At 47.2% G+C, this 25,035-nt stretch overlaps 1 protein-coding gene across 1 annotated transcript in view; it reads left to right on the forward strand.

Annotated features, from left to right (window-relative positions):
* The window catches only part of LOC142592570 (uncharacterized), a 163,499-nt gene that overhangs the window by 12,643 nt on the left and 125,821 nt on the right, over window positions 1–25,035 (forward strand). The window contains exon 3 of the mRNA XM_075704096.1: window positions 8,122–8,201. Within this exon, the coding sequence (XP_075560211.1) occupies window positions 8,122–8,201 (80 nt within the window). The remainder of the gene's footprint in view (window positions 1–8,121; window positions 8,202–25,035) is intronic.

Genomic DNA, 25,035 nt, shown 5'->3' on the forward strand with positions numbered 1-25,035 from the left:
TCATCTGATGGCTCCTCTACTGATGAGATGGGCTCGGACAGTGATTTTACCGTAGTTTCAAGCCGACGTCTGAAGAGAAACATACGAAGAACATCACCGACCAGTCGCCAGGCGACGAAAAAGGCAAGTGGCAAGCAATCATACACTATTGCATATGTACCAACAACGACAACAGACAACCTCAACTCACTGAACAGGCAGAGCCTGTCAGAATATTTTGAACGAACTGCCCATGGTCAAGTAGAAGAAATACGTATAAACGCTCGAAAGAACATCCTATCGGTGGAAGTCAATACACCGACAATACTGGAGACACTGAAAAACATCACTCAGTTGGGAAGCATCCCTGTTCGCGCATTCCCCACATACGGCAAGGAAGCGACGACAGGCGTCATCTACGATGTGGACATTGACATTACAGACGCTGACCTGGCCAAACTACTATCATCGTCGGCTCCTGTGCTCAGCTTTCACCGTTTTGGACGTTCCCGATGTGTGAAATTAGTGTTCCAATCGGAAACTTTGCCAACACACGTCAAGGTTGGATATTTGAGCCATCCGGTACGTCCTTACGTGCCGAGGCTTTTACAGTGTCACAGGTGCATGAAACTTGGGCATGTCAGTGCAGTTTGCAAGGGTGCAATAACATGCAAACGTTGTGGTGGACCTCACGGAGACAGCAATTGCAACGTTGCTGCGAAATGTCCAAATTGTTCTGGTGCTCATGATGCAACGTCAAAAGAGTGCCCAAAGATCAGGAAGGAAATGGGTATTCTGAAGAAGATGGGTAGAGATCGTTCCACGCACAGGGAAGCGGCAAGGGCTATCCGCCACCGCAGACGTCGTTCACGAAACCGACATCAACGGGATCGCAGCCCTCCTCGCGTTGGAGGGACGACAGCTCAAGTGCAACATCCACCCCCTCCTCGTCTCAGGAATGAAGAAGCACGTGCCTCAAAGCCTTTGTATGCTGCGAAAGTATAAGGCGACCCATCATCGGCACAAAACACATCGGAGACTCAGTGGCCCTAGCTACCATCAAGGCCTGTAGGAACGCCCTTATGCACTGCTCCTACACGTACTGAAGAAAATGAAAAGATGGATGACATTGACGTCACGAGTATGGTGAAAAATTTGATGGGCTCCATGCGCAGGATTCTTTCCAGCCTAAATACCCCGGCTGCCAAGGCTGCCGTGCAGCTACTTGAAGTCTTGGAACCACTGCTAGTGGTTCTTCACTAAGCAAGCATGGCGATGATGTTGAAGAACGGATGCGTCAATCGCTTGTTATGCAATGGAATGCTCGAGGTCTGCGTGGTCGTTTGTCGGATTTCCGACAGCGGGTATTTAAATACCAATTTCCAGTTATTGTTATCTGTGAACCTAATATGGATTCTTGTTTCCGTATTTCTGGTTATGTCCAGATGTAGTCTCGTAACAACCAAACTTCGAGCAAAGTATTAGTTTGTATACGTCACGACCTGGTGTATTTCAGACATGACGTCCCATCGCATACTACTAATGATTACGTATGCCTCACCATAAAACACAGATGTCGCACGGTTACAGTGATTGGAGGATATATCCACCCGAGAGCGAGGATTGATTGCTCGCACCTGATGTCTCTGCTGCAAGCATCGCAGGGTCCTCATATTGTGATTGGTGACTTTAACGCGCACCATCCCCTGTGGGGTAGCACTTCGATGAATTCTCGTGGCCAATATTTGGCTGACTTTATGTGTAGTCGGGGACTACATGTGCTCAATGACGGGTCTCCTACATTTATTCGTGGCACGTCTTACAGCAGTTGTCTTGACCTAACATTTGTATCTAGGAGCCTTCTGTCTTCAGCATCCTGGTCGACGGATCTAGAGACTCATGGTAGTGACCACCTCCCCACTTACGTTCACTTTAGCTGGTTTCACCGTTCAGCCTCACGTTGCATTCGTCAAACAGACTGGATTGCATTTAAGACCTCTGTCGACGCCGCCTGTCAAGAGTATGACATCTCCATCCGAAATAGAGGACATCATTGCCTCTACCCTGCGGGACAAAACTAGAGAAGTCAGCATACCGAGGCACAGGCCATCGGTCGACATACAATATGAGGCCCTTCGTGCGATCCGTCGCCGCGCGGAACGGCGATACAGAAGAACAAAGTCACCGTCCGATCTTTCGAGCAGTCGCCGAGCTCAACGACATGTTCTTCGACATCTGGAGAAGCTTGACAGACAGCGTTGGAGGGCTTTCTGTGGATCCCTAGATCCAAGAAAGCCTCTATCTAAGATCTGGTGGGTCATACGAAGTCTCCAGGCAACTCCACAACAAAGACACCCATTCCGTGCGGTGGCTCTACATCAATGCCGGACCGAATTGGAGGTAGCCGAGGACTACTGTAAACTGATTGTGGACGCATCTAATGCAGTGACTTCATCCCTTGTCACCATCGCACCCCCGTCACCTGATGAGCGACTCAAAGTGGCGTTTACTATGCAAGAGCTTGACGCTGCGCTTTCAGTTTCTCGACGCTCATCGGCACCAGGACCAGACGGAATCACGTACGCTGCACTCTGCCATCTTGGCACCGAATCACGACGTCTTCTCCTATCTTTTTATAATACGATGTGGGAGACAGGAAATGTTCCAGATTGTTGGAAATGCAGTCGTGTTGTAGCGCTGCTTAAACCGGGAAAGTGCCCTAACGAGCTTTCCTCCTACAGACCGATCGCCTTAGCCAGTTGCGTCGGCAAAGTAATGGAAAGAATGGTTTTGTCAAGACTGGAATGGTTTCTAGAGAGAAATAATTGCTTTCCTGATTTTATGCACGAATTTAGAAGAGGCCGTTCTTCGATTGACGGAGTTATCAACTTGGTCTCCACTGTTGAACAGGAAAGAAGTCGACGTCGGTTAGTTGGAGCTGTCTTTCTGGATATTAAGGGTGCATACGACAATGTACTCCATTATGCAATCCTTGATGCACTGGAAGATTTAGACATCGGTGGCCGACTATATACATGGATTGTTAGCTACCTCAGTGGCCGCACGGTGTATATGTTGACAAGTGATGGCGACACCGGACAGTACCATATACATCGAGGTGTTCCACAAGGGGGAGTTCTCAGTCCAACTCTTTTCAATGTTGCATTGATTGGTCTTGCATCCGAACTTCCTAGCACGGTAAAGATTAGCACACATGCCGACGACATATGCATATGGGCATCTGGAGCCACCCGTCCCCAAATGCGTGCTAGGCTTCAACGTGCAGTGACAATCACAGCTAAGTATCTTTGGCGTCAAGGCCTCCGACTCTCAACAGAAAAATGTTCTGTGATTACATTCACGCGAAAACGAATGACCAGGTATCCGGTAATTGTTAACGGCGTAGCGATACCTACGGTTGCACACCACAGATTCCTTGGCTTAGTCATAGACCGGGGATTATCTTGGTCAAGACACGTCGCTGCACTGAAGTCAAAGCTGAAGACTTTTGTTCACGTCCTTCGCGTCGTGGCAGCAACAAGATGGGGCCCCTCGGAGTGGTCATTACTCCAATTGTACCAAGCCCTATTCGTAGGGTATATACGGTACAGCATGCCGGCGCTCTCAAGCATGGGACTTAGTTGTGTGCGCGCGCTGGAGACCATTCAAGCTCAAGCATTGCGCACATGTTTGGGCCTCCCACGATGCACGTCAACCAATGGAACAATAGCGGAAGCTCGTGCTTGTCCTATTCGGGTGTACTTGCTCTGCGAGCCTCTTCGAATGTACCTTCGCGTGTTGACCCGACACAGGCACCATCCTCTGTCATCGCTCCCTACCACACACCCAGGTTCCAGCTTTTCAAGGACTATATCGCGGCATCAGAGTGTTTTGCCGTCAAGATTTTATCCCGACTGTATTCCGAGAACACCCCCGTGGGTTCTGCCTAAACCTGTCGTTACATTGCAGATCCCTGGAATTACTAAAAAGTCATTCATTGCATCTATTGGCCTCAGGCAACTCACCCTGTTGCACATTTCTACAGAGTACGGAGATACTGTACGTGTGTATACCGATGGCTCTGTCACACCATATGCCTCCACTGCAGCCTTCGTCATTCCACATATGATCATCGCTCGCCGGTTTAAACTAGACCATAGCTCAACATCAACTGCCGCAGAACTTGTTGCTATCCGGGAAGCACTTCGATTTCTCTCCGAGGAGCCTCCTCACGCATGGACGATATTCTGCTATTGCAAGCCAGCTCTGCAAACGATTGACTGTGTCCTCAGACGGGGCCCGTATTATTCTATGGCTATAGAAATTACAGAGTATCTCGACCACGCAACCAGAAATGGCCACAATGTCACCTTTCAGTGGATACCATCACACTGTGGCGTTATAGGGAACGAACAGGCAGACGCTGAAGCGAGAACTGCTTTAGATAATGCTTGTGAAGTACGCATTCCGTTCTCACGAACAGACACAAACGCCCTACTTCGTCGCGTAAACCGCAACTCTACGTTGGAACACTGGACCCAACCAGATCGACGACACAAGCGATTACACAAATGGGACCAAGAAATGAGATTTCGTATGCCTCACAAGTTCAAAAGAAACCACACGAGCATGGTGCACCGGATTCGCCTTGGTGTCGCATTCACCAACCGTTATAGGAATATGATAGGTGCCAGTGATACTAGCCCAAACTGTGAATGCTGTGAGGTGCCAGAAACACTTGAACATATATTTTGCGTGTGTCTCGCGTACACGCTAGAACGACAGCAACTTGTCTCTTCCATAGCAAACATCCATGAGAGACCGCTATCGGACGAGTTTCTTTTAGGTCCTTGGCCTAATGCAACCAGCGCAGCCCTGGTAACAAGGGCCGCTGTAGCTTTTCTCCAAGCCACTGGGCTGGACGCACGCCTTTAGAGATACCACAACTCTGTGAATTTGTATATACGCATCTCTTCCTTATACCATCATCATTCATCAGCCCTTTCCCTCCCCGTCCCTTTTCCCCAGAGTAGAGTAGCAGGCCAGAGCACTTTATAGCTCAGGCCGACCTCTCTGCCTTTCTGTAAATAAATTTCTCTCTCTCTCTCTCTTGTGTTCTAAAGGAACAAAGTATTAAACATGGCAAGTTTCTGGAACCTTTATTCAGCCAACGCGGCCCAAATGCGAAAACATACTTTGGAATCCCTGACGTCACGCTGACGTACTGGCGCTGAGGTTTCGGCTCGAAATTCAAATACTGATACTTGGACCTTCATTTTCTCATCTAATAATCAAACCATTTTTTTTAAATGACTACCTGCAGGGTTCTGAAATAACGCTTCATTAGTCTAAACTGACTTATTGTTTCGCTATAGTGTCCCTTTAGCGGCTCAAGTTGTTGTCAAAGAGATTCACTGAAGGCTAGCACATATCCAATGATCCACGTTCATGTCAGAGATTCACTGAAAACTAGCACACACCCGGTGACCCAGGTTGGTGCCAAAGAGGTTTGTTGAAGGCCATACCCAGTAGCACAGGTTGGTGTAAAAGTGGTTTGTTAAAGAGCAGCACATACCCAGTGACTCAAGTTGTCAGAGAGGTTCGTTGAATAGCAGCACATACTTAGCGGCTCAAGTTGTAAGAGAGATTCACTATAGGCTAGCACATACCCAATGATCCAAGTTCATGTCAAAGAGATTCACTGAAGACTAGCATACACCCAGCGACCCAGTTTGTTGTCAAGGAGGTTTGTTGAAGGCCTGAACATATCCGGTAACCCAGGTTGGTGTAAAAGTGGTTTGTTAAAGAGCAGCACATACCCTGCGACTCAAGTTGTCGAAGAGGTTCGTTGAAGAGCAGCACATACTTATTGGCTCAAGTTGTCAACGAGATTCACTGAAGGCTAGCACATACCCAATGATCCAAGTTCATGTCAAAGAGATTCACTGAGGACTAGCATACCCCCAGTGACCCAGATTGGTGTCAAAGAGGTTTGTTGAAGGCCAGAGCATACCCAGTAACCCAGGTTGGTGTAAAAGTGGTTTGTTAAAGAGCAGCACATACCCCGCGACTCAAGTTGTCAAAGAGGTTCGTTGAAGAGCAGCACATACTTATTGGCTCAAGTTGTTGTCAAAGAGATTCACTGAAGGCTAGCACATATCCAATGATCCACGTTCATGTCAGAGATTCACTGAAGACTAGCACACACCCGGTGACCCAGGTTGGTGCCAAAGAGGTTTGTTGAAGGCCATACCCAGCAGCCCAGGTTGGTGTAAAAGTGGTTTGTTAAAGAGCAGCACATACTTAGCGGCTCAAGTTGTAAGAGAGATTCACTGTAGGCTAGCACATACCCAATGATCCAAGTTCATGTCAGAGATTCACTGAAGACTAGCATACACCCAGCGACCCAGTTTGGTGTCAAGGAGGTTTGTTGAAGGCCTGAACATACCCGGTAATCCAGGTTGGTGTAAAAGTGGTTTGTTAAAGAGCAGCACATACCCCGCGACTCAAGTTGTCAAAGAGGTTAGTTGAAAAGCAGCACATACTTATTGGCTCAAGTTGTCAACGAGATTCACTGAAGGCTAGCACATACCCAATGATCCAAGTTCATGTCAAAGAGATTCACTGAGGACTAGCATACCCCCAGTGACCCAGGTTGGTGTCAAAGAGGTTTGTTGAAGGCCGGAACATACCCAGTAACCCAGGTTGGTGTAAAAGTGGTTTGTTAAAGAGCAGCACATGCCCAGTGACTCAAGTTGTCAAAGAGGTTCGTTGAAGAGCAGCACATACTTATTGGCTCAAGTTGTTGTCAGAGATTCACTGAAGGCTAACACATACCCAATGATCCAAGTTCACGTCAAAGAGATTCACTGAAGACTAGCATACACCCAGTGACCCAGGTTGGTGTCAAAGAGGTCAAAGAGGTTTGTTGAAGGCCAGAACATACCCAGTAACCCAGGTTGGTGTTAGAGTGGTTTGTTGAAGAACAGCACATACTCAGTGGCTCACGTTGTTGTCTTAGAGGTTCACTGAAGACTGGCACATCCCCGCAATGCAGGTTGGTGTCAAAATGGTTTATTGAAGAGCAGCACATACCCAGTGACTCTAGTTGGCAAAGAGGTTCACAGAAGATTGTCACGTACCCAGTAACCCAAGTTGGTGTCAAGGAGGTTCACTAAAGATTAGCACATACCCAGTAACCAAGATTTGTGTCAAAGAGATTTGTTGAAGAGCAGCACATACACTGTGACTCGAAGTTGTCAAAGAGGTTCACTGAAGACTGGCGTATACCCAGCGATGCCGGTTGGTGTCAAAGATGGTCGTTGAATAGCAGCACCTACCTAGTGACTCAAGTTGTCGGAGAGGTTCACTGAAAACTGGCACATACCGAGTGACCCAGGTTGGTGTCAGATAGGTTCTTTGAAAAGCAGAACATACTCAAGTTGGTGTCAGAAAGATTCATTGAAGAGCGCACATACCCAGTGACCCAACAAATAAACAGGCAGATAGTCCCCTGAAAGCACATGAAGTTCTCAAGGAATGCTAATAGCATGAAAAATAAATTATAATTCTGGCAAAGGTGCATCCACTCAGGAGGTGGTTCAAATGTTGCACATATCTTCTAATCATGCCACATTATCATAAGCCGTAGTAACTTAGTGGCTGTGGCGTCTCACTACTGAGCTCGGGGTTGCAGGTTTGACCCCGCCATGGCGGCTATATTTCTATGGAGGCAAAATGCAAAAACACTTGCGTGCATTAAAAAATCCCGGGGGGACAGAATTAATATAGTGGACCTCGCTATGGAGATGCCTCATAATCAGGTTGTGGTTTTGCTCGTAAAACCTAATAATTTATTGATTTTTGTTTTTTAATTATGTGGTTTGCTGTCAAAGGGAAGTGCTGTACCATGGAGGTGCAGCACGTCTTTAAAGCAAGGCCTGTACAGGTACAGATCATGTCACGTTGGCACCGTATGCAATGTAGTGACCGCATCAATCACTGTGTTCCTGCTGACAACTACCACTCGTGTCATCCTTTGTATAACTTGCCAGGAGGGTCTGCATGAAGGTAGCTTGTCATGTTTACATGTTTTACGTGTCAGAATTAACTGATTTCTGGCCTCCTTTCTTTCTTCCCTAGCGGCCAGTTCAGCTGACCACTCGGTCATGATGTGGCACCTCAGCGAAGACAAGCGGGCACTTCGGTTTGCTGGTCATGCGGTAAGAAATCTAACTAGATTTTCATTGCAGTGGATTTCGCTAAGTGTCTTGGTGGAATTACTTGAATTCATCGAGTGAGCAGTTAGATCTTGATGAAGTTTCACAGATCCAAATCTGGCTGAGGGAAACGAAATGCTGTGTGCTCACAATGGAAGTTGTCGAGTGCAGCTGGCACCTCATAGCCTTTTCATTTGCGGATTTCTAATGCTTGTACATTATAATCTTTTTATAGCAATGTAGTGCCCAACATAAAGACGCCTTCATTATGTCCAGTATTCGTTGCAAGCCTATATGCTGATGTAGGCGACAAAAATAAGTTGCGATCGCATATATATGAGGGAACCGCAAACGTGATTTAAAATGATGGCAGGTTGGGCTAGTTAGTTTTCCATTATGTTACAAGGGCAGATAGCTTCAAGCAGCAAATTAACGGGCACCAATGCAGACCGTCATTGCCATTGTTAACAGGCAAGACCATTTCCCTGCCTGGCTTTAAGCTTTACATAAGGTTGGCATAGCAGCAGAGTTATAAAAGCAACAAGGAACAATGAGTAAGAAAAAAAAATTTGGTAGACATCAAGAGTTCCTCCAGCTCTGAACTCATTTGCTGCAACATCAGTGGGTCCTCACAAGGGACATCATGTCTGTAACAAGTGTCATGTGGTCTTTAGCTGCTACATTATGATTTGCTATGGCCTTTGAAATATGTCCATGGACTTTCAGAGTTGTCACAGTGCACAACACCCCATGAAAATTGACAAGTACATACCTGCCAACTTCTGCAATTTTATTGTAAAATTTTGGGGGCTAGTGTGCGGCTGTTGTATTGACACTAAAAATTGTACAAGTTTTCCCGTGCATCCAGTTTAAAGGGGCACTGTAGAGAAACTCTGAATCAGTTTAGATTGCACTTTCATTCATTTTGCAGTAATCGGTTAAATAATGTAAGAGAAAATGACATTTAAAGTTTCATTTCTGGATTTCACACCGAAACCCCAGGACCAGTAAGTACATCAGCGTGATGTCATGGATTCCAAAGCATTTTTTCGTATATTGCCCATTTAGGTTCTGTGAAACTGTCAAAACTTCCTCAGTTCAGTCTTGTGGTCTTTTAGAATACAAGGTAGTTCAATTTTACTGATAAAATTTTGACTAGGCCAGAGCAGAGAGCACCAAAATCTATGACGTCACGGAGAGCTGTTGTGGGGAACATCAAGGTCGTATCGCCTCCTGCCTTTCGTTCTTGCATCTTTTCTGGTTTACCAAGTACCTTCTCGTGGCAAGAGTGACTTCATTTGTATTGGGGATCGCATGGAAATTAGTGTTTCTAGACAAGCAGGCAAGTCAAAATGTGCAGGTTTCCCAGATCACGCTTTTGACTAGAACATGAGAAATGGTAGTTCGTGGGATCAAGTTGGGAAAAGACAGAGACAGCAATGAAGAAAGAGGAGAAAGAGAAAGTCACTGTTCCACCCGAAAGGCAAAACACTGATCGCGATAGCAAATTAGTAGATAGCTGTACAAATTAAGGATAGCAGTTTTATCGGCCGTATAAACTTGTAAACATTTGCTTACTAACTAAATTAACAATGATAGAATGTATAAGCATTACTGAACAAGGACGTAGAAAGAAACAGACACACAGAGACAGTGCTGTCTTTGTGTGTCTGCTTCTTTCTACGTCCTTGTTCAGTTGCACTTACACATTCTATCATGCATTCAAATTAACTGGACTGCCAACATGCTTTAACTAATTAATAAGCACGGTGTCAACGCGCACAGGTAAACATGAACACATCTCGCTTGATGAGCGTGGAAACTCAGCTCTCAAAATCCTGGAGTGATTAATCGCGGCAGCAGCAAACAACTTGACCTTCGTGCATCTCTCGCTTCGACGCGAACGAAACGTTGAAAGCACAGTGCATACGAAGCTACTGGCACTATGCGCACTTTGCAGCAGATCGCTTTGAAGATAGGGCCTTGTAGATGAGTTCCAGTGCTCACCTACGGGGCAGAAACCAGGAGGCTTACGAAAAGGGTTCTACCTAAATTGAGGACAACACAACAAGCTATGGAAAGAAGATTGATGGGTGTAACATTAAGGGATAAGAAAAGAGCAGATTGGGTGAGGGAACAAATGCGACTTAATGACATCTTAGTGGAAATCAAGCAAAAGAAATGGGGCATGGGCAGGACATGTTATTGAGGAGGGAAGTTAACCGATGGTCATTAAGGGTTACGGACTGGATTCCAAGGGAAGGGAAGCGTAGCAGGGTGTGGCAGAAAGTTAGGTGGGCGGATGAGATTAAAAAGTTTGCAGGGATGACATGGCCACAATTAGTACATGACCGGGGTAGTTGGAGAAGTATGGGAGAGGCCTTTGCCCTGCAGTGGGCGTAACCAGGTTGATGATGATGATGAGGTGAGTTCCAGAAGCTTGCTGTTGAGACTAGAGGGCGGCGTGCACCCCAGGCTTAGATATGCATTCAGGAGCCTCATATCTCGAAAATGTTTGAAATACTCCTGCTAAGCAAGTTCTTGTTGTCATACAAGGTTATTTGCAAATAGGAATTTGCCTAAATTGGGGAAAACAGTCATCAATCTAAAACATGTCAAGCGACATTGCTGACAATGAACACACATTCCAACTGAACTAAATACAGATAAATGTAGCACCAAATGCAAGAATGCAATTGCAAGAATTAGTAGATAGCTGTACGAATTAAGGATAGTAGTTTTATCGGCCACATAAACTTGTAAACATTTGCTTACTAACTAAATTAACAATGATAGAATGTGTAAGCATGACCGAACAAGGACGTGGAAAGACACAGACACACTGAGACAGCGCTGTCTTTGTATGTCTGTGTGTCTTTGTGTGCCTGAGGCCCACGCGGGGTGCGCACTTTGGCCACATTGCAGGTCACTTTCAAGACACACATGCGCCGGCAACGCGCCTTCCTCGTTCGCACACGCGAGATTGAACCCTTGGATTGAGTCGCGTTTGCCGGCTCACCCTTGCACGCTTACGCTCGTTCACCAAGAATATGGCGCGCGGCGACATTGTTATCGTCCTTGCCACTGTTGAAAAAAGCAAAGCTGTGTGGCCTGCGCGGTGACGCCAGCATCGCCAGCGTGCTCTCGTGCACTAGCACACTCCCCATCCACGATGGTGCGGAGCTCGAATTATCGGTGGCGGTGCGGATTTCAGTGTGAATTGGCGGGATATGTTACATATTGTTTTCAATACATTGTTCGACTGACCGCAGTGGCTTTTTCGAATTATCTGAAATTTTTAATGACCGAGTTGTGAATTAACAAGCTTTTACCGTATTGCACAGACCGGACGCTGTGTAAATATAAAATTAAGGGAGAATGAGCATTCTACTCGTGGCAACTGTTAGTAACACACTTCCTTGCACTGCAAAAATATGGCTGCGCCCCTGAGTTCAGCCAAGCTCATGCTGTTACCAGGCATCACAATCAGACAACTCGGAAGGTTATCAAGGCATCGCACATACATAGTAAAAAAAGACACATGTATTAGTTTTCCTTCAGTCGTGTTGCACGAGAAATAACTTTTTGTTTTTGAACAGCTAACTTTTTCAATCAATCAATCAATCAATCAATATTTATTTTTGACAAAATCAAGTACAAGATGGTATAAGCACACATTCGGAGGTCCCGAAGTAACAACTATCGGGGGGACCTTCTAACAAGACATGAAAAGGGGATAGTAGGATCATGGCAAACAGTGAGTCATGTCATATATTATACAATTTCTACATCATCATCGGAAATAAACGGTAAGAGAGAAAAAAATCTATTAAAAATATCCCAAGTATATTCACACAGTTAAGAAGAAGAAAAATAATTGAAGAAATCTTTAAAATAACATGCAACAATTCAAACGAGGATAAATGGCACGTAAAGCTAACAACGAGGAGAAGTATCAATTAAGGCAAAATTCAGTAACTCGGTAATTGAAAAGCACATTGCGTAATGGTAAAGTGAACAAAGTCTAAGTAATTGTTTTGTTTTCTTTGTTTTCTTAACCACATGTTATATATTCTCCAATTTGTTGCGAATAAACCTTGAGTTGAGAAACAGAGCTTGTGTCATCATGTCATGTCCGTGTTTTGTTTATGTGGCGCCATTTCCAAAATGAACTCATAGCAACTCGCCCAGCTGTCAGGTCTTCACTTACACTTACACAGCTTGAGTAATTTTTCTCTTTGCTGTTCTGTTAAGGCAGACCTCTCATTTTAAGAGAAAAGTGTAGTCGTTGGCTGATTTTTCAGCGCCCAACAATTATTAGAACCTGCTCACAGCAGTAACACCAACCTACAGAAGCAATGTACAAGACAGTACATTAATATTCCATGAACAACCTTCATAAGTATTTCTTTTTGTGACACAGGTCATTTTTGTTGCCACTGCATAGAGCAGAGCGCCTGTTGATAGAATCCTGGCAGAACAATTTAGTAAACAATCATCCTGAGTAATCGAACAATGTTTAGTACATTTCACTATTTTTCAGCTTTGCAATATTTTTTATATTCGAAGGTTGGCTGGTCTGCATGCGCAAATGTTGCATGGTAACTCAGTAGTTAGCGTGTCCATCTCCGAACTGCACATCATCACGTAGCATGAGCTCGATTCCCTGTGGTGGAGGTGGTGGGTCAAGATTTGTTTTTCTTTACCATACGATGAGGTGGGAGCTACGGTTGAAACAGCAGTCCGACAGCACGGTGGCAACCATATTAGTGTTCTGCCTGTAACGATCGAGGCAGGCTATGGGAAGATCGGGGTGAGGCCATATATTCCAAATCCCCTCCGATGCTTCAAATGTCAAAGGTTTGGCCACAGTTCTCAGAACTGCCATGGCCAACTAACCTGTGCCAAATGTAGCAACCATGAACATTCGTCCGAGTCATGCAAGAACACTTCGCACTGTGCTAATTGTGAAGGGGAGCATGCCGCGTACTTGCAGTCCTGCCCATCTTGGAAAAAAGAAAAAGAAATTGTGACGATCAAAACCAAAGAGAACATTTCGTTTAAGGAGCCACATGGGCGCATATCCTTCCTGCCAAAGAGTAGCTTTGCCAAAGTGGGGCGTCAGGGGGCAGCGCCACAATGTCCTCCGGTGGCTGTGCAGCCCAGTGATGTCGCCTGCCCCCTCGGCAGCTGCAGCTGGCGCTGCTTCACCGCTTGAGAAGAAGGGGCCATCGACATCTGGGCTGGTGGCCTCAAGGGCCTCATTTCTTAAGAGGCCTTCTCGACAAACAAATCGCTCACAAGAGCGGGTGTTCAGTGCTTTGCAGGAGGCGATGGACATGACACCTAGTCAAATGGTGCCGCCAGCGCCTAAGGAGCACTGAGAATCTCTCGACTGCTCCAAGAAACAGAAACATCACATTACGGGACCAGCAAAGGGCCTTGTAGCCTAACTTTTCTTGCTAGACGCACAGCACTAAGCTCCTTCTCATTATGGATACCCTAATATTACAATGGAACGTAAGGGGACTACTCCGCAATCTTGACAATGTTAAAAAACTCCTCTAAAAGTTCACTCCAAAGGTGCTGTGTGTCCAAGAAACGCACCTAAAATTAACACAGACCAACTGTCTAAGGTAATATGCCATTTTCCGTAAAGACCGCGATGATGCACTCTCCTCCTCGGGGCGTGTAGCCTTAATACGCGATAAGGCCATTGCATGTCAGCAAATAAAACTCTGAACTCCCCTCGAGGCAGTTTCAGCCCTAGCTGTGCTATTTGGTAAGCTAATCACAATTAGTTCGATGTACATTCCCCCTTGCTGCCAACTTTCTAAAACAGAGTTTCAAAGCTTCATCTATGAACTTACTCCACCATACATAGTTGTTGGTGATCGAAACGCTCGTAGCCTTCTGTAGCACAATTCGCGTTGCGATACGCATGGGCACCTGATAGAAAGTTTTCTGTTTTCTTCAGGTGCATGTTTATTGAAGAAAAAAGAACCAACGTACTACAATGTTACACATAACACATACTCGTTCGAAGACTTGAGCGTAGTTTCGAGCTCACTATTTCCATACCTGAAGATGTGGTCTGTTCTTAAGAACCCCTATGGGAGTGACCACTTCCCAATTATATTAAGGGGGGCGTGGCATCTGGAGGTTTATTAATTTATTTATTAAGCAAATGCAACCTAAATGTACAGATATATATATTTTCTTATGCTGATTTAAAAATGCAATTACTTTTTGTGGCTCAAGTAATTGATGAGATTGTTAAATGCTCATCAGCATGTTTTGGTGAAACAATAGATAAAGATATACTGGCCAGAAAGTTATATTTATTGCACTAGTGGAAAGAAGAATGTATAAGGATTGCAGTGCTGCTAACAGTCTTCCAATCCAATAATAAATATCAATTGAGCAGCGCATTGAAGTTGAGTGTTTAAGCACCAGCTACTAATAAAAAAAGCGAAAGCAAACAAAATCTTATGTAGGTCGACAAATAAGAATATGCTTGCAGCACTTCGAGCTTTATTCATTTAGGTGCCTGCAGCAAAAAAAACATTACAGCTGTAGCTGTCCTACAGATTGAGATATTGTTGCTCTGAATGGGCAGGGTGAGTAAAAAAGCTTGTTTTGCGAAAATCAAGAAAAACGAAAACAGCTCGATTTTTTCAAAAGTATTGTAAAATCTTTACAAGTTACCAGCTGCAATTGGTTAGTATCCCCCTGGCACATAGTCAGCTTGAGAATTGTTGCCTGTCTGGTGTTTTTGAGGGCTTGATGCATGTTTTCAGCTGATGCATGCTTTCGAGCTGAAGCTTTCAATCGCCGCTGATCTTTTTCAGCCACGTGATCACTGCATAATGAGCTGGGGGTGAGGTGCAGCTCTTGCATTATAGATGCAGACACTTTGACGTTCCCTGCATTAAACTTCAGCACTGCCTCCGCCACAGCTGCCTGTATGGTGAACAGAGAGGCCTGGCGATCCTTCGGTGCAAGAGACCAGATAACCGAGTGGAGGCTCTTCTTGCTGTTTTAGGTCTTTCCCTTCTGGCACCTCTCAAGCAACTTCTTGTCACTCAAACGCTTGTAAATGGGCAGCAAGGCCTGGCAAACATGAGGGGGCAGGTTGCGAGGATGCTTTGGTGCTGGGTCGCCCCTAGCCTCTGCGGCATTTTGGCGGCACAAGTTGGGCCTGTTGGGCAAAATGTGTGGTTTGGAGGTGATATTGGAGGTGATATGATTGTAAGTCGCCATCACTGCCTTGTCATGGCATCCACGTCTCCCTTGTGCGTATTTAGCGCCCATCCGTAATATGAGCATAGTCTTGTAGTAAGGTCTGCCGTGAGGCTCTGAAGGCCAGAAGCTTTGTTTTTTGAAATAGGGTTGTGCAATGCCGTACCTATGCGTTTGTGGATGTCGTTTACACAGTCCTCCTTGTCTATATTCAAATAACCATAAACATTTTCCTCTTGCTGTGCAAGATAAATACGGCTATCCCCATCACTCAATAAGTATATGGGAGGTTGTGCCGCTCTAGGGATCTCTTGAACAGAATGAGGGCAGCCTCCACTTCCATTTCTCCCGATTTTTTTCCCAGTATTCTTCTGGCACTGGTGATTCTTCTTCCAGTTTCCAAAACCAGGATCATTCTTATTTGGGCCCGTCTCAACGCAACTCATATTACTCAATACAACGTAATCTAAACAAAGACCCGTAAACAGTTCAATCACGGCGCCGACGTCAATGTGAGAGGTGTGTCTGTGGGTCATCCATGACCCAGCGTACGACATCGTGATGCTCCCGGGGTTGTCGAAACACAATTTGTTGTAAAGTTCGCGAACTGAATGCGCAGACTCACTTGTCATGTTTCGGGCAGCACGATCAGCAGCGGGAGTCAGCTTTTCCTTCATGTAGAATTGCCACATCTTCGTGTGAAGTCCACAACGGCTAATGTTCGTCGTGGAAAGCACATCATTGAGGGCTGTTTGCCAGTTTCCTGTTGCTTGCATTGTGCGAGCGGCGAGATGGTTCACAGCGAACGGGTTTGATTTCTGTTCACCGCGGATGCACGGCGAGCTCCACGTCGACGTCACATCACCACAGTTCCCGCACATAAGAATCAACTTGACAGAGAGTCCGTATTTGTGCTCACCTGTGACGATTTTCATGTCCCGCCATTGCATACCTTGCACTTCATTCGCACAAGCAGAATCTTCACCGCATCTAAACTTACTATAGTAAACAAGGTCCCATCAAGTGGTTCAACAGGTTCAGCTGCGGCATCGGTGTTATCAGTCTGAAGATCTCGCTTCCTTTCCGTCGCGGGAGTGGACGACAGCCGCTGGAGCTTTTCTTGGGTTCTTTTTTTTTTTTTTTTTGCCCTCTTCCAATTCTGCGGGCTTCCCGAATTTCATATCGCGACGAATGGTACCTTCGCACAGCAACAGGCTTGTTAGGCCTAGGCCTACATTGGCGGCGTCAGCAGACGCGGAGCGGGGGGGGGCCTCGACGACTTCGACGTCTGGATCTATCGCATTACGCTTCTTGAAGTTGCCGATAAGCCCACGTCGGACCTTTTTTGCATCAAACTTATTCCTTGTATGAAATTTCTTACGGGCCATCGCGTGGTACGGTGTCACTTCACTCACAATGACTCGACGCGCGGACAATGGCGCACAGCCGACCGCGCGGATGAGCGCGATGCAGACGACAAGAAAGGAATCCCGTCAATCGTATGCTGAGCGCAGGTCACATGTGCTAAACAACCAATAAGGGGCCGTGCTGGAACTCTCTTTTGGCACGGAAATTTGAGGAATCCAATGGCAGCGTGGAGCCGGATTTGACACGAACTTTAAGAAGAAAGATCGCTCTTTCAAACGACACCAAGATGTCCGTGCTACGATGCGTGAAACTGCAGCTGCACTTCGCGAAAGAAGTATCGTTTTTGCAATGGCTTCGGTTGAAATTCTGCAGGTATCAACAAAATAAAGGGATTTTATGGCTAAAATATTGGTTCAAGAGTCGAAAAACTTTGTGTAGTTGCGGAAAAATAGCTGCAGATTCAAAAATTCCATTTTCCAAAGTTGATTTTTTTGTGATTTTTTTTCGTCCCAAAGAGCCATGTCTCCCCTTAAACTTGACAAAACCAGATGCATTCTCGTCCCATTTCCCTCGATGGAACCTCGAATCGGCGAACTGGGAACTGTTTCAAGAACTCACATATTTAGGCGGGGACGAGATTTATAGTTTTAATTTAGACGATGCTGTGGCATACGTATTATTGACGCTGCAACAAAATGTATTAAACAAACTAATGGACTGGCAATGAACCGTCGCATCCGATGGTGGAATGACGAATGTCAAAAAGCAAGCAAAAATCAAAACAAAGCTTGGTGATTGCTTCGCAATTCCCCAACAGCTCAAGAGCTCATTAATTTCAAACAGGTCAAATCACAAGGCAGGCAAACACATTGACGTGCAAAGAGAGAGAGCTGGGAGCAGTACATATCTGGGATAAATTCTTACACAGACGAGACAAAGGTGTGGAATAGGGTGAATAAATAAATAGGCTGGGAGACGAACCACCTGCCCTTAGTAAATACCCAATTGGATGGCCTGGAAGACCAGGCAGACTGTGTGGGTGAACACGTTGAATATATCTCCAGTGCATCTCATTGCACACAGGGATCGAAGACGACGAAGGGAGCGAGCAGACGCATCTCGCCTGGGCTCCGTGTTTTTTCTTTGAACTGCCAGATTTTTGAGTTGCACCTTAATGAAAGTGCAACGACCGGATGCATGAAGTTGTGTGAAGCACCGGGAACACAAATTCTGAGGTAGGGGACTGCTTTTTCCGAATTTGGAGGACTATGTGTGCTGAGAGAAGCGACCGCTGCTGGGCCTAACATAGACTTTGGCCTTGGCCAGGGGAGCGGTAGGCCCAGCCCGAGCCTCGGCGAAGCCGCCAGCGCAACATCGAACCATCGGTGATTACGCAAGCGAGCATTGACCTAAGATGACTACCGCTATGTGTGTAGAGGTGGACGGCATCGAAATTTCGCCGGACAAGTGCACAATATCGCAAGGCTGGAAAACTGCCGGTGAGAGAGTCGGGCACAAAGGCATGGGCGAGCGATGCTTAAATCCCGTACTTCAAACGAGCCAGGATGGTGCCAAGGCCCCGGCTGATGTCAACAGCCGGGACAACAACCTCGATGGTGGCGCCACTGGCAGCAATACACGTCATTCAAGGGCGAAACGTATAAACAGGGGCAAATCGTTGAAGGGCGCACACATGTCAGACTTGCCGCCCGGCGACATAAAGATAGTGTTACGACCACAAGGCGGCCTCAACATGAGTGACGTGACTCGCATCGAACTAAGTCGTGCAATTGTGGCGGCGGCACAGATCCCCGCCAATGAAGCAAGTGAAGACGTCGTGTGCCCCAACCAGCAAAATATCGTAGTGGTGAGCACCTCCAAGAGAGAGCACGCTGACCGATACGCTGCAGTAGGAAGGATCGACATACGCGGCACGGCGCACGAAGTAGGTACCTACAAAGCGGACCCCCACGGCACGGTGAAGGGCATCGTAAGGGGCATCCCACTCGAGGATACAGCCCAGGAGATTCAGGACAATGTAGTGCACAAGCATAACCCAACGGCCCTACAGGCAAACCGAATCGGTAAGACCAGATCAGTCATCATTGCTTTTGAAGGGCACAAAGTACCCAATTACGTGAGATATGGTAACCTGCTCACGGAATGCATGTTGCACAGAAAACAAATCGACGTATGCTATGCGTGCGGAAGAGTGGGCCACAGAATGGACGTGTGCCCAGATCCTCCGAACACGATCTGCCGAGGGTGCGGAATCTCCAACCCCGCCAAAGACCACGGATGTGTCCCGAAGTGTGGCCTGTGCGGAGGCAAACACTTGAACGCGGACAAGGCCTGCAAAGCCCGCTTCAAGACGCCCTACGTCGTCCGCCGGCGACGCTGGGAATGGCGCCGAGCGGAGAGCAAAGACGCCGGGAGAAGGAACCGGCACTAGAGAGGTCCTGCAGGTGGACCCCGCCGTAGTGCATCCAAACAACGGGGCCGGTCACACACACCAGGCCACAGCAGCAACAACAGTGGTGGCGGAAACAGCCGCCGGAGTCGCTCCCGATCGAAGACACCATCTGGTGGCGGCAACGGCGGCGGCAACCGCCGCTCACGCTTCCAGACCAGTTCATGATCCGGGGCCATTTCGAGGTCCCGGAGTGAGCTAACCGGACGCTGAGGGATCGCCGAGAAAAAGGTGGGCTGGACCAACAGGTCTCCCATCGCTCGAACCAGCGACACCGAATTCCCACCCCTCATCCCCTCCCAACCCCTTAACTCACAAGCGAATCCGCAAAAGGACAGTAGTGAAGTGATAGAACTTAAGAGGATCATAGAGCGCTAAAACGCTCAGATCCAGGAGCAGAACGCCCAAATACAGGTGCTTATGAATAAGGTCGAAACGCTGGCAAATAACGGCAGCTCGGCAAATGCAAGCCCCCAAAACAACAGCACGGCGGCAAACAACGCCACAGGCTTGCGCAGGTTCCTGCGGAGGCACCCCCCTCGCCCCGCCTAGGGCGAGCAGTGGGAGAGGCTGGGGCCACGCAACGTGCATCAGGTAATCAAGAGGCAATGGACGTTGAAATGAGCCCCCAGAGTGGAGAGGAAGCGGCGACCGCAGAGACCGCAACCACAGCAACGACAGAGATCCCGCGAGAAGGAGAGCTGATGGCCATTTGGCCGCAATTTCCCAAATTAATGAAAGGCTAGGCAAAATGGACGCCCGACTCGAAGCTGTCGAGAGTCAGCCTCGCATTCCATCGGTGAAGCACAAGCGCCTAGCATCAAAAGTAGCCTCAACATCGGTGAGGAACCGCTTCGCATCCCTGAAGAAGGAGCGGGCCGAAAAAGTCAAAGGCGCGATCGCGAAAAGGCGCAATCGACTCGAGATGTCCGGAAAGGATGATGCAGAAGCCAAGTAAGATGCACAAGAAGAAAACCGGGGGGATACCACCATAATTTACCAATGGAACTGCCGCGGGATTCGCAACAAAGAAGCGGAACTATTATTACAGATTGATGGGCAAGAAAACAAGCCCAGTGTAATAGCTCTACAGGAAACAAACGGGAAACCAAGACTCCCAGGGTACGTCACTTACACGGACCCCACGGAGAACAGAACGGCGGTGCTCATCCGCAGCAACATGGCGGCAACTCAACATATCACGGCACAGGGCGGGTGCAAGCACACACTGGTCGAAATTCATGTGAGAGAAATTGGCAGCTTGGGCAATTTATTTGTAATGAGCACGTACTGCCGGCCATCACAATGGCAGTACGAATTTGGCCGCATTATGAGCCAGGCGACAGGGTTGGCGGGGACCAGGCCGCTCCTGATCCTCGGCGACTTTAACGCCCCTCACACTACGTGGGGCTATAAGTTTCAGTACAAGAGAGTAAAAGCATTGGCCAAAGCAATGGAGGATCACAAGATGGCCTTCCTGAACGAGCCGGACATAACCACCAGAAGAGGCAACAGCGCCGCGAGGGACACAACGCCAGACCTGTCGTGGTTATCGGGCACGCTAGACGTCTCCTGGAGAAGCGAAGAAGGGGACCTGGGGTCTGACCACAGCGTGATCGGCATCACGATCCGAGCATCCCGATATCGGGCTGTGCTGGGGACGGCGCAGATCACGGTTTGCAACAAGATGAGAAATCTTAAACAAGAACAGTGCTATTGGAGGAATTAGAGGGCAGTAAATGGCATATAATAGGGCTCAGTGAAGTTAGGAGGCCAAAAGAAGCATATACTGTGCTAAAAAGCGGGCACGTCCTGTGCTACAAGGGCTTAGCGGAGAGACGAGAACTAGAAATCGGATTTCTGATCAATAAGAATATAGCTGGTAACATACAGGAATTCTATAGCATTAACGAGAGGGTGGCGGGTCTTGTTGTAAAACTTGTTAAGAGGTACAAATTGAAGGTCGTACAGGTCTAAGCCCCTACATCCAGTCATAATGACCAGTAAGTCGAAAGCTTCTATGAGGACGTGGAATCGGCGATGGGTAAAGGCAAAACAAAATACACTATGCTGATGGGCGACTTCAATGCCAAGGTAGGCAAGAAGCAGGCTGGAGACAAGGCAGTGGGGGATATGGCATAGGCACTAGGAATAGCAGGGGAGAGTTATTAGTAGAGTTTGCGGAACAGAATAATATGCGGATAATGAATACCTTCTTCCGCAAGTGGGATAGCCGAAAGTGGACCTGGAGGAGCCCGAACGTCAAGACCAGAAATGAAATAGACTTCATACTTTGCGCTAACCCTGGCATCATGCAAGATGTGGATGTGCTCAGCAAGGTGCGCTGCAGTGACCATATGATGGTAAGAACTCGAATTAGCCTAAACCTGAGGAGGGAATGGAAGAAACTGGTATATAAGAAGCCAATCAATGAGTTAGCGGTAAGAGGGAAAATAGGGGAATTCCAGATCAAGCTACAGAACAGGTATTTGGCTTTAACTCAGGAAGAGAACCTTAGTGTTGAAGCAATGAACGACAATCTTGTGGGCACCAGGAAGGAGTGTGCAATAGAAGTCAGTGGTAACTCCTTTAGACAGGATACCAATAAGCTATCGCAGGAGACGAAAGATCTGATCAAGAAACGCCAATGTATGAAAGCCTCTAATCCTACAGCTAGAATACAACTGGCAAAACTTTCCAAGTTAATGACCAAGCGTAAAGACAGCTGACATAAGGAAGTATAATATGGATAGAATTGAACATGCTCTCAGGAACGGAAGAAGCCTAAAAGCAGTGAAGAAGAAACTAGGAATTGGCAAGAATCAGATGTATGCGTTAAGAGACAAAGCCGGCAATATCATTACTAATATGGATGAGATAGTTCAAATGGCTGAGGAGTTCTATAGAGATTTATACAGTACCAGTGGCACCCACGACGATAACGGAAGAGAGAAAAGTCTAGAGGAATTCGAAATCCCACAGGTAATGCCGGAAGAAGTAAGGAAAGCCTTGGGAGCTATGCAAAGGGGGGAAGGCAGCTAGGGAGGATCAGGTAACAGCAGATTTGTTGAAGGATGGTGGGCAGATTGTTCTAGAGAAACTGGCCACACTGTATACGCAATGCCTCATGACTTTGAGCGTACCGGAATCTTGGAAAAACGCTAACATAATTCTAATCCATAAGAAAGGGGACGCCAAAGACTTGAGAAATTATAGACCGATCAGCTTACTGTCCGTTGCCTACAAAGTATTTACTAAGGTAATTGCAAACAGAATCAGGAACACCTTAGACTTCCGTCAACCAAAGGACCAGGCAGGATTCCGTAAAGACTACTCAATAATAGACCATATTCACACTATCAATCAGGTGATAGAAAAATGTGCGGAATATAACCAACCTTTATATATAGCTTTCATTGATTACGAGAAAGCGTTTGATTCAGTCGAAAGCTCAGCAGTCATGGAGGCGTTGCAGAATCAGGGTGTAGACGAGCCGTATGTAAAAATACTGAAAGATATCTATAGTGGCTCCACAGCCACTGTAGTCCTCCATGAAGAAAGCAACAAAATCCCAATAAAGAAAGGCGTCGGGCAGGGAGATACGATCTCTCCAATGTTATTCACAGCGCGTTTACAGGAGGTATTCAGAGACCTGGATTGGGAAGAATTGGGGATAAGAGTTAATTGAGAATACCTTAGTAACTTGCGATTCGCTGATGATATTGCCTTGCTTAGTAACTCGGGGGACCAACTGCAATGCATGCTCACTGACCTGGAGAGACAAAGCCGAAGGGTGGGTCTAAAAATTAATCTGCAGAAAACTAAAGTAATGTTTAACAGTCTTGGTGGAGAACAGCAGTTTACGATAGGTAGTGAGGCACTGGAAGTGGTAAGGGAATACATCTACTTAGGACAGGTAGTGACTGCGGATACGGATCATGAGACTGAAATGATCAGAAGAATAAGAATGGTCTGGGGTGCGTTTGGCAGGCATTCTCAGATCATGAACAGCAGGTTGCCATTATCCCTCAAGAGAAAAGTGTATAATAGCTGTGTCTTACCAGTACTCACGTACGGGGCAGAAACCTGGAGGCTTACGAAAAGGGTTCTACTTAAATTGAGGACGACGCAACGAGCTATGGAAAGAAGAACGATGGGTGTAACGTTAAGCGATAAGAGCAGATTAGGTGAGGGAACAAACGCGAGTTAATGACATCTTAGTTGAAATCAAGAAAAAGAAATGGGCTTGGGCAGGACATGTAATTAGGGGGAAGATAACCGGCGGTCATTAATGGTTACGGACTGGATTCCAAGGGAAGGGAAGCGTAGCAGGGGGCGGCAGAAAGTTAGGTGGGCGGATGAGATTAAGAAGTTTGCAGGGACGACATGGCCACAATTAGTACATGACCGGGGTTGTTGGAGAAGTATGGGAGAGGCCTTTGCCCTGCAATGGGCGTAACCAGGCTGATGATGATGATGATGAAACAAAAACAAGAAGATGCGTCGGAGGAAGAATCGGGACAAGCTGAAACACAAAGGACCTACACTGAATGGGCGAGAGACCAGAACAGGGCCCTCGATAAGTTTACCCAAGAAATTGCAACGACATCGCAGACACCGTATGTGGACGCCAGACTGACCCACATGTGGGCGGCCTGATACTCGTTAACGCGGTGGTGGAAACGTCAGAGACACAACAGAAAGCTGGCCAAGCGCATAGCAGTCTTGTATAAACAGATCGCCGAACACGCGGCCAAACTATGCGAGGAAAATTGGCTGAAGACCTGCGATGGCCTGCAGGGCAAACTCTTGACGTGGAAGACGTGGTGTCTCTTGAGGCATCTGATCGACCCGCTGAGTAGCAAAACTGTGACCAATCACAACCTCACCAAAGTATCGAACACGTACGAGGGAGACAGCTGGAGGCTCCTGGAAGACCTGAAGGCCAAGTACGTAAATACAGAGAAGCGCCAGTACCCGGTGCCCGAGAAGTATGAAGGATCCGACAATGGAGAACTGGACTGGCCGTTTACCATGACAGAACTGTGGACAGCGATAGATGATAGTAACAAGAGAAGTGCACCCAGCAGGGATGCCATAACTTACAAATTACTCGGTAACAGGAGCGGTACAGCGGCCCGCGGCCTCTTACAGCACATCAACGAAGCCTGGGAGAGCTCGCAGTTGCCAAAGGAATGGAAGGACACCGAGGCCCGCTTCATTCCAAAGCCCGGCAAGGCCCTCAGGATAGACAATATGCGGCCCATCTCCCTCACGTCCTGCGTGGGGAAGGTGATGGAGTGCATGGTCCTTCGCCGGCTGCAGAAGCACCTCGAAGAAACAGATCAGATACCGGAGATGATGTACGGCTTCAGGCAACATCTCAGCACCCAAGACGTGATGATCCAACTCCACGAACTGGTCGTCAAGCCGACAACAAGGTACGCACTGCGTGGGATACTTGCCCTCGACCTGAAGGGAGCGTGTGACAACGTGTCCCACGCGAGCGTGTTGCAGAATCTAAACAAGACCAGGTGTGGCCGAAAGACTTCCGGCTACAAAAAAGATTTTCTGTCAAACCGAAAGGTGACCATCAGGATTGGGCAGGAGAGGTCGGACCCTGTCGAGCTCGGCGATAGGGGCACCCCTCAGGGATCGGTCTTGTCGCCCCTGCTCTTCAATCTGGCCCTCCTGTTCCTGCCCGATCTACTCAAGCAAATCGAAGGCGTAGACCACGCATTCTATGCAGAAAATATT

The sequence above is a fragment of the Dermacentor variabilis genome, chromosome 9 (genome assembly GCF_050947875.1).
Source record: "Dermacentor variabilis isolate Ectoservices chromosome 9, ASM5094787v1, whole genome shotgun sequence".
NCBI classification, from domain to species: Eukaryota; Metazoa; Arthropoda; class Arachnida; order Ixodida; family Ixodidae; genus Dermacentor; species Dermacentor variabilis.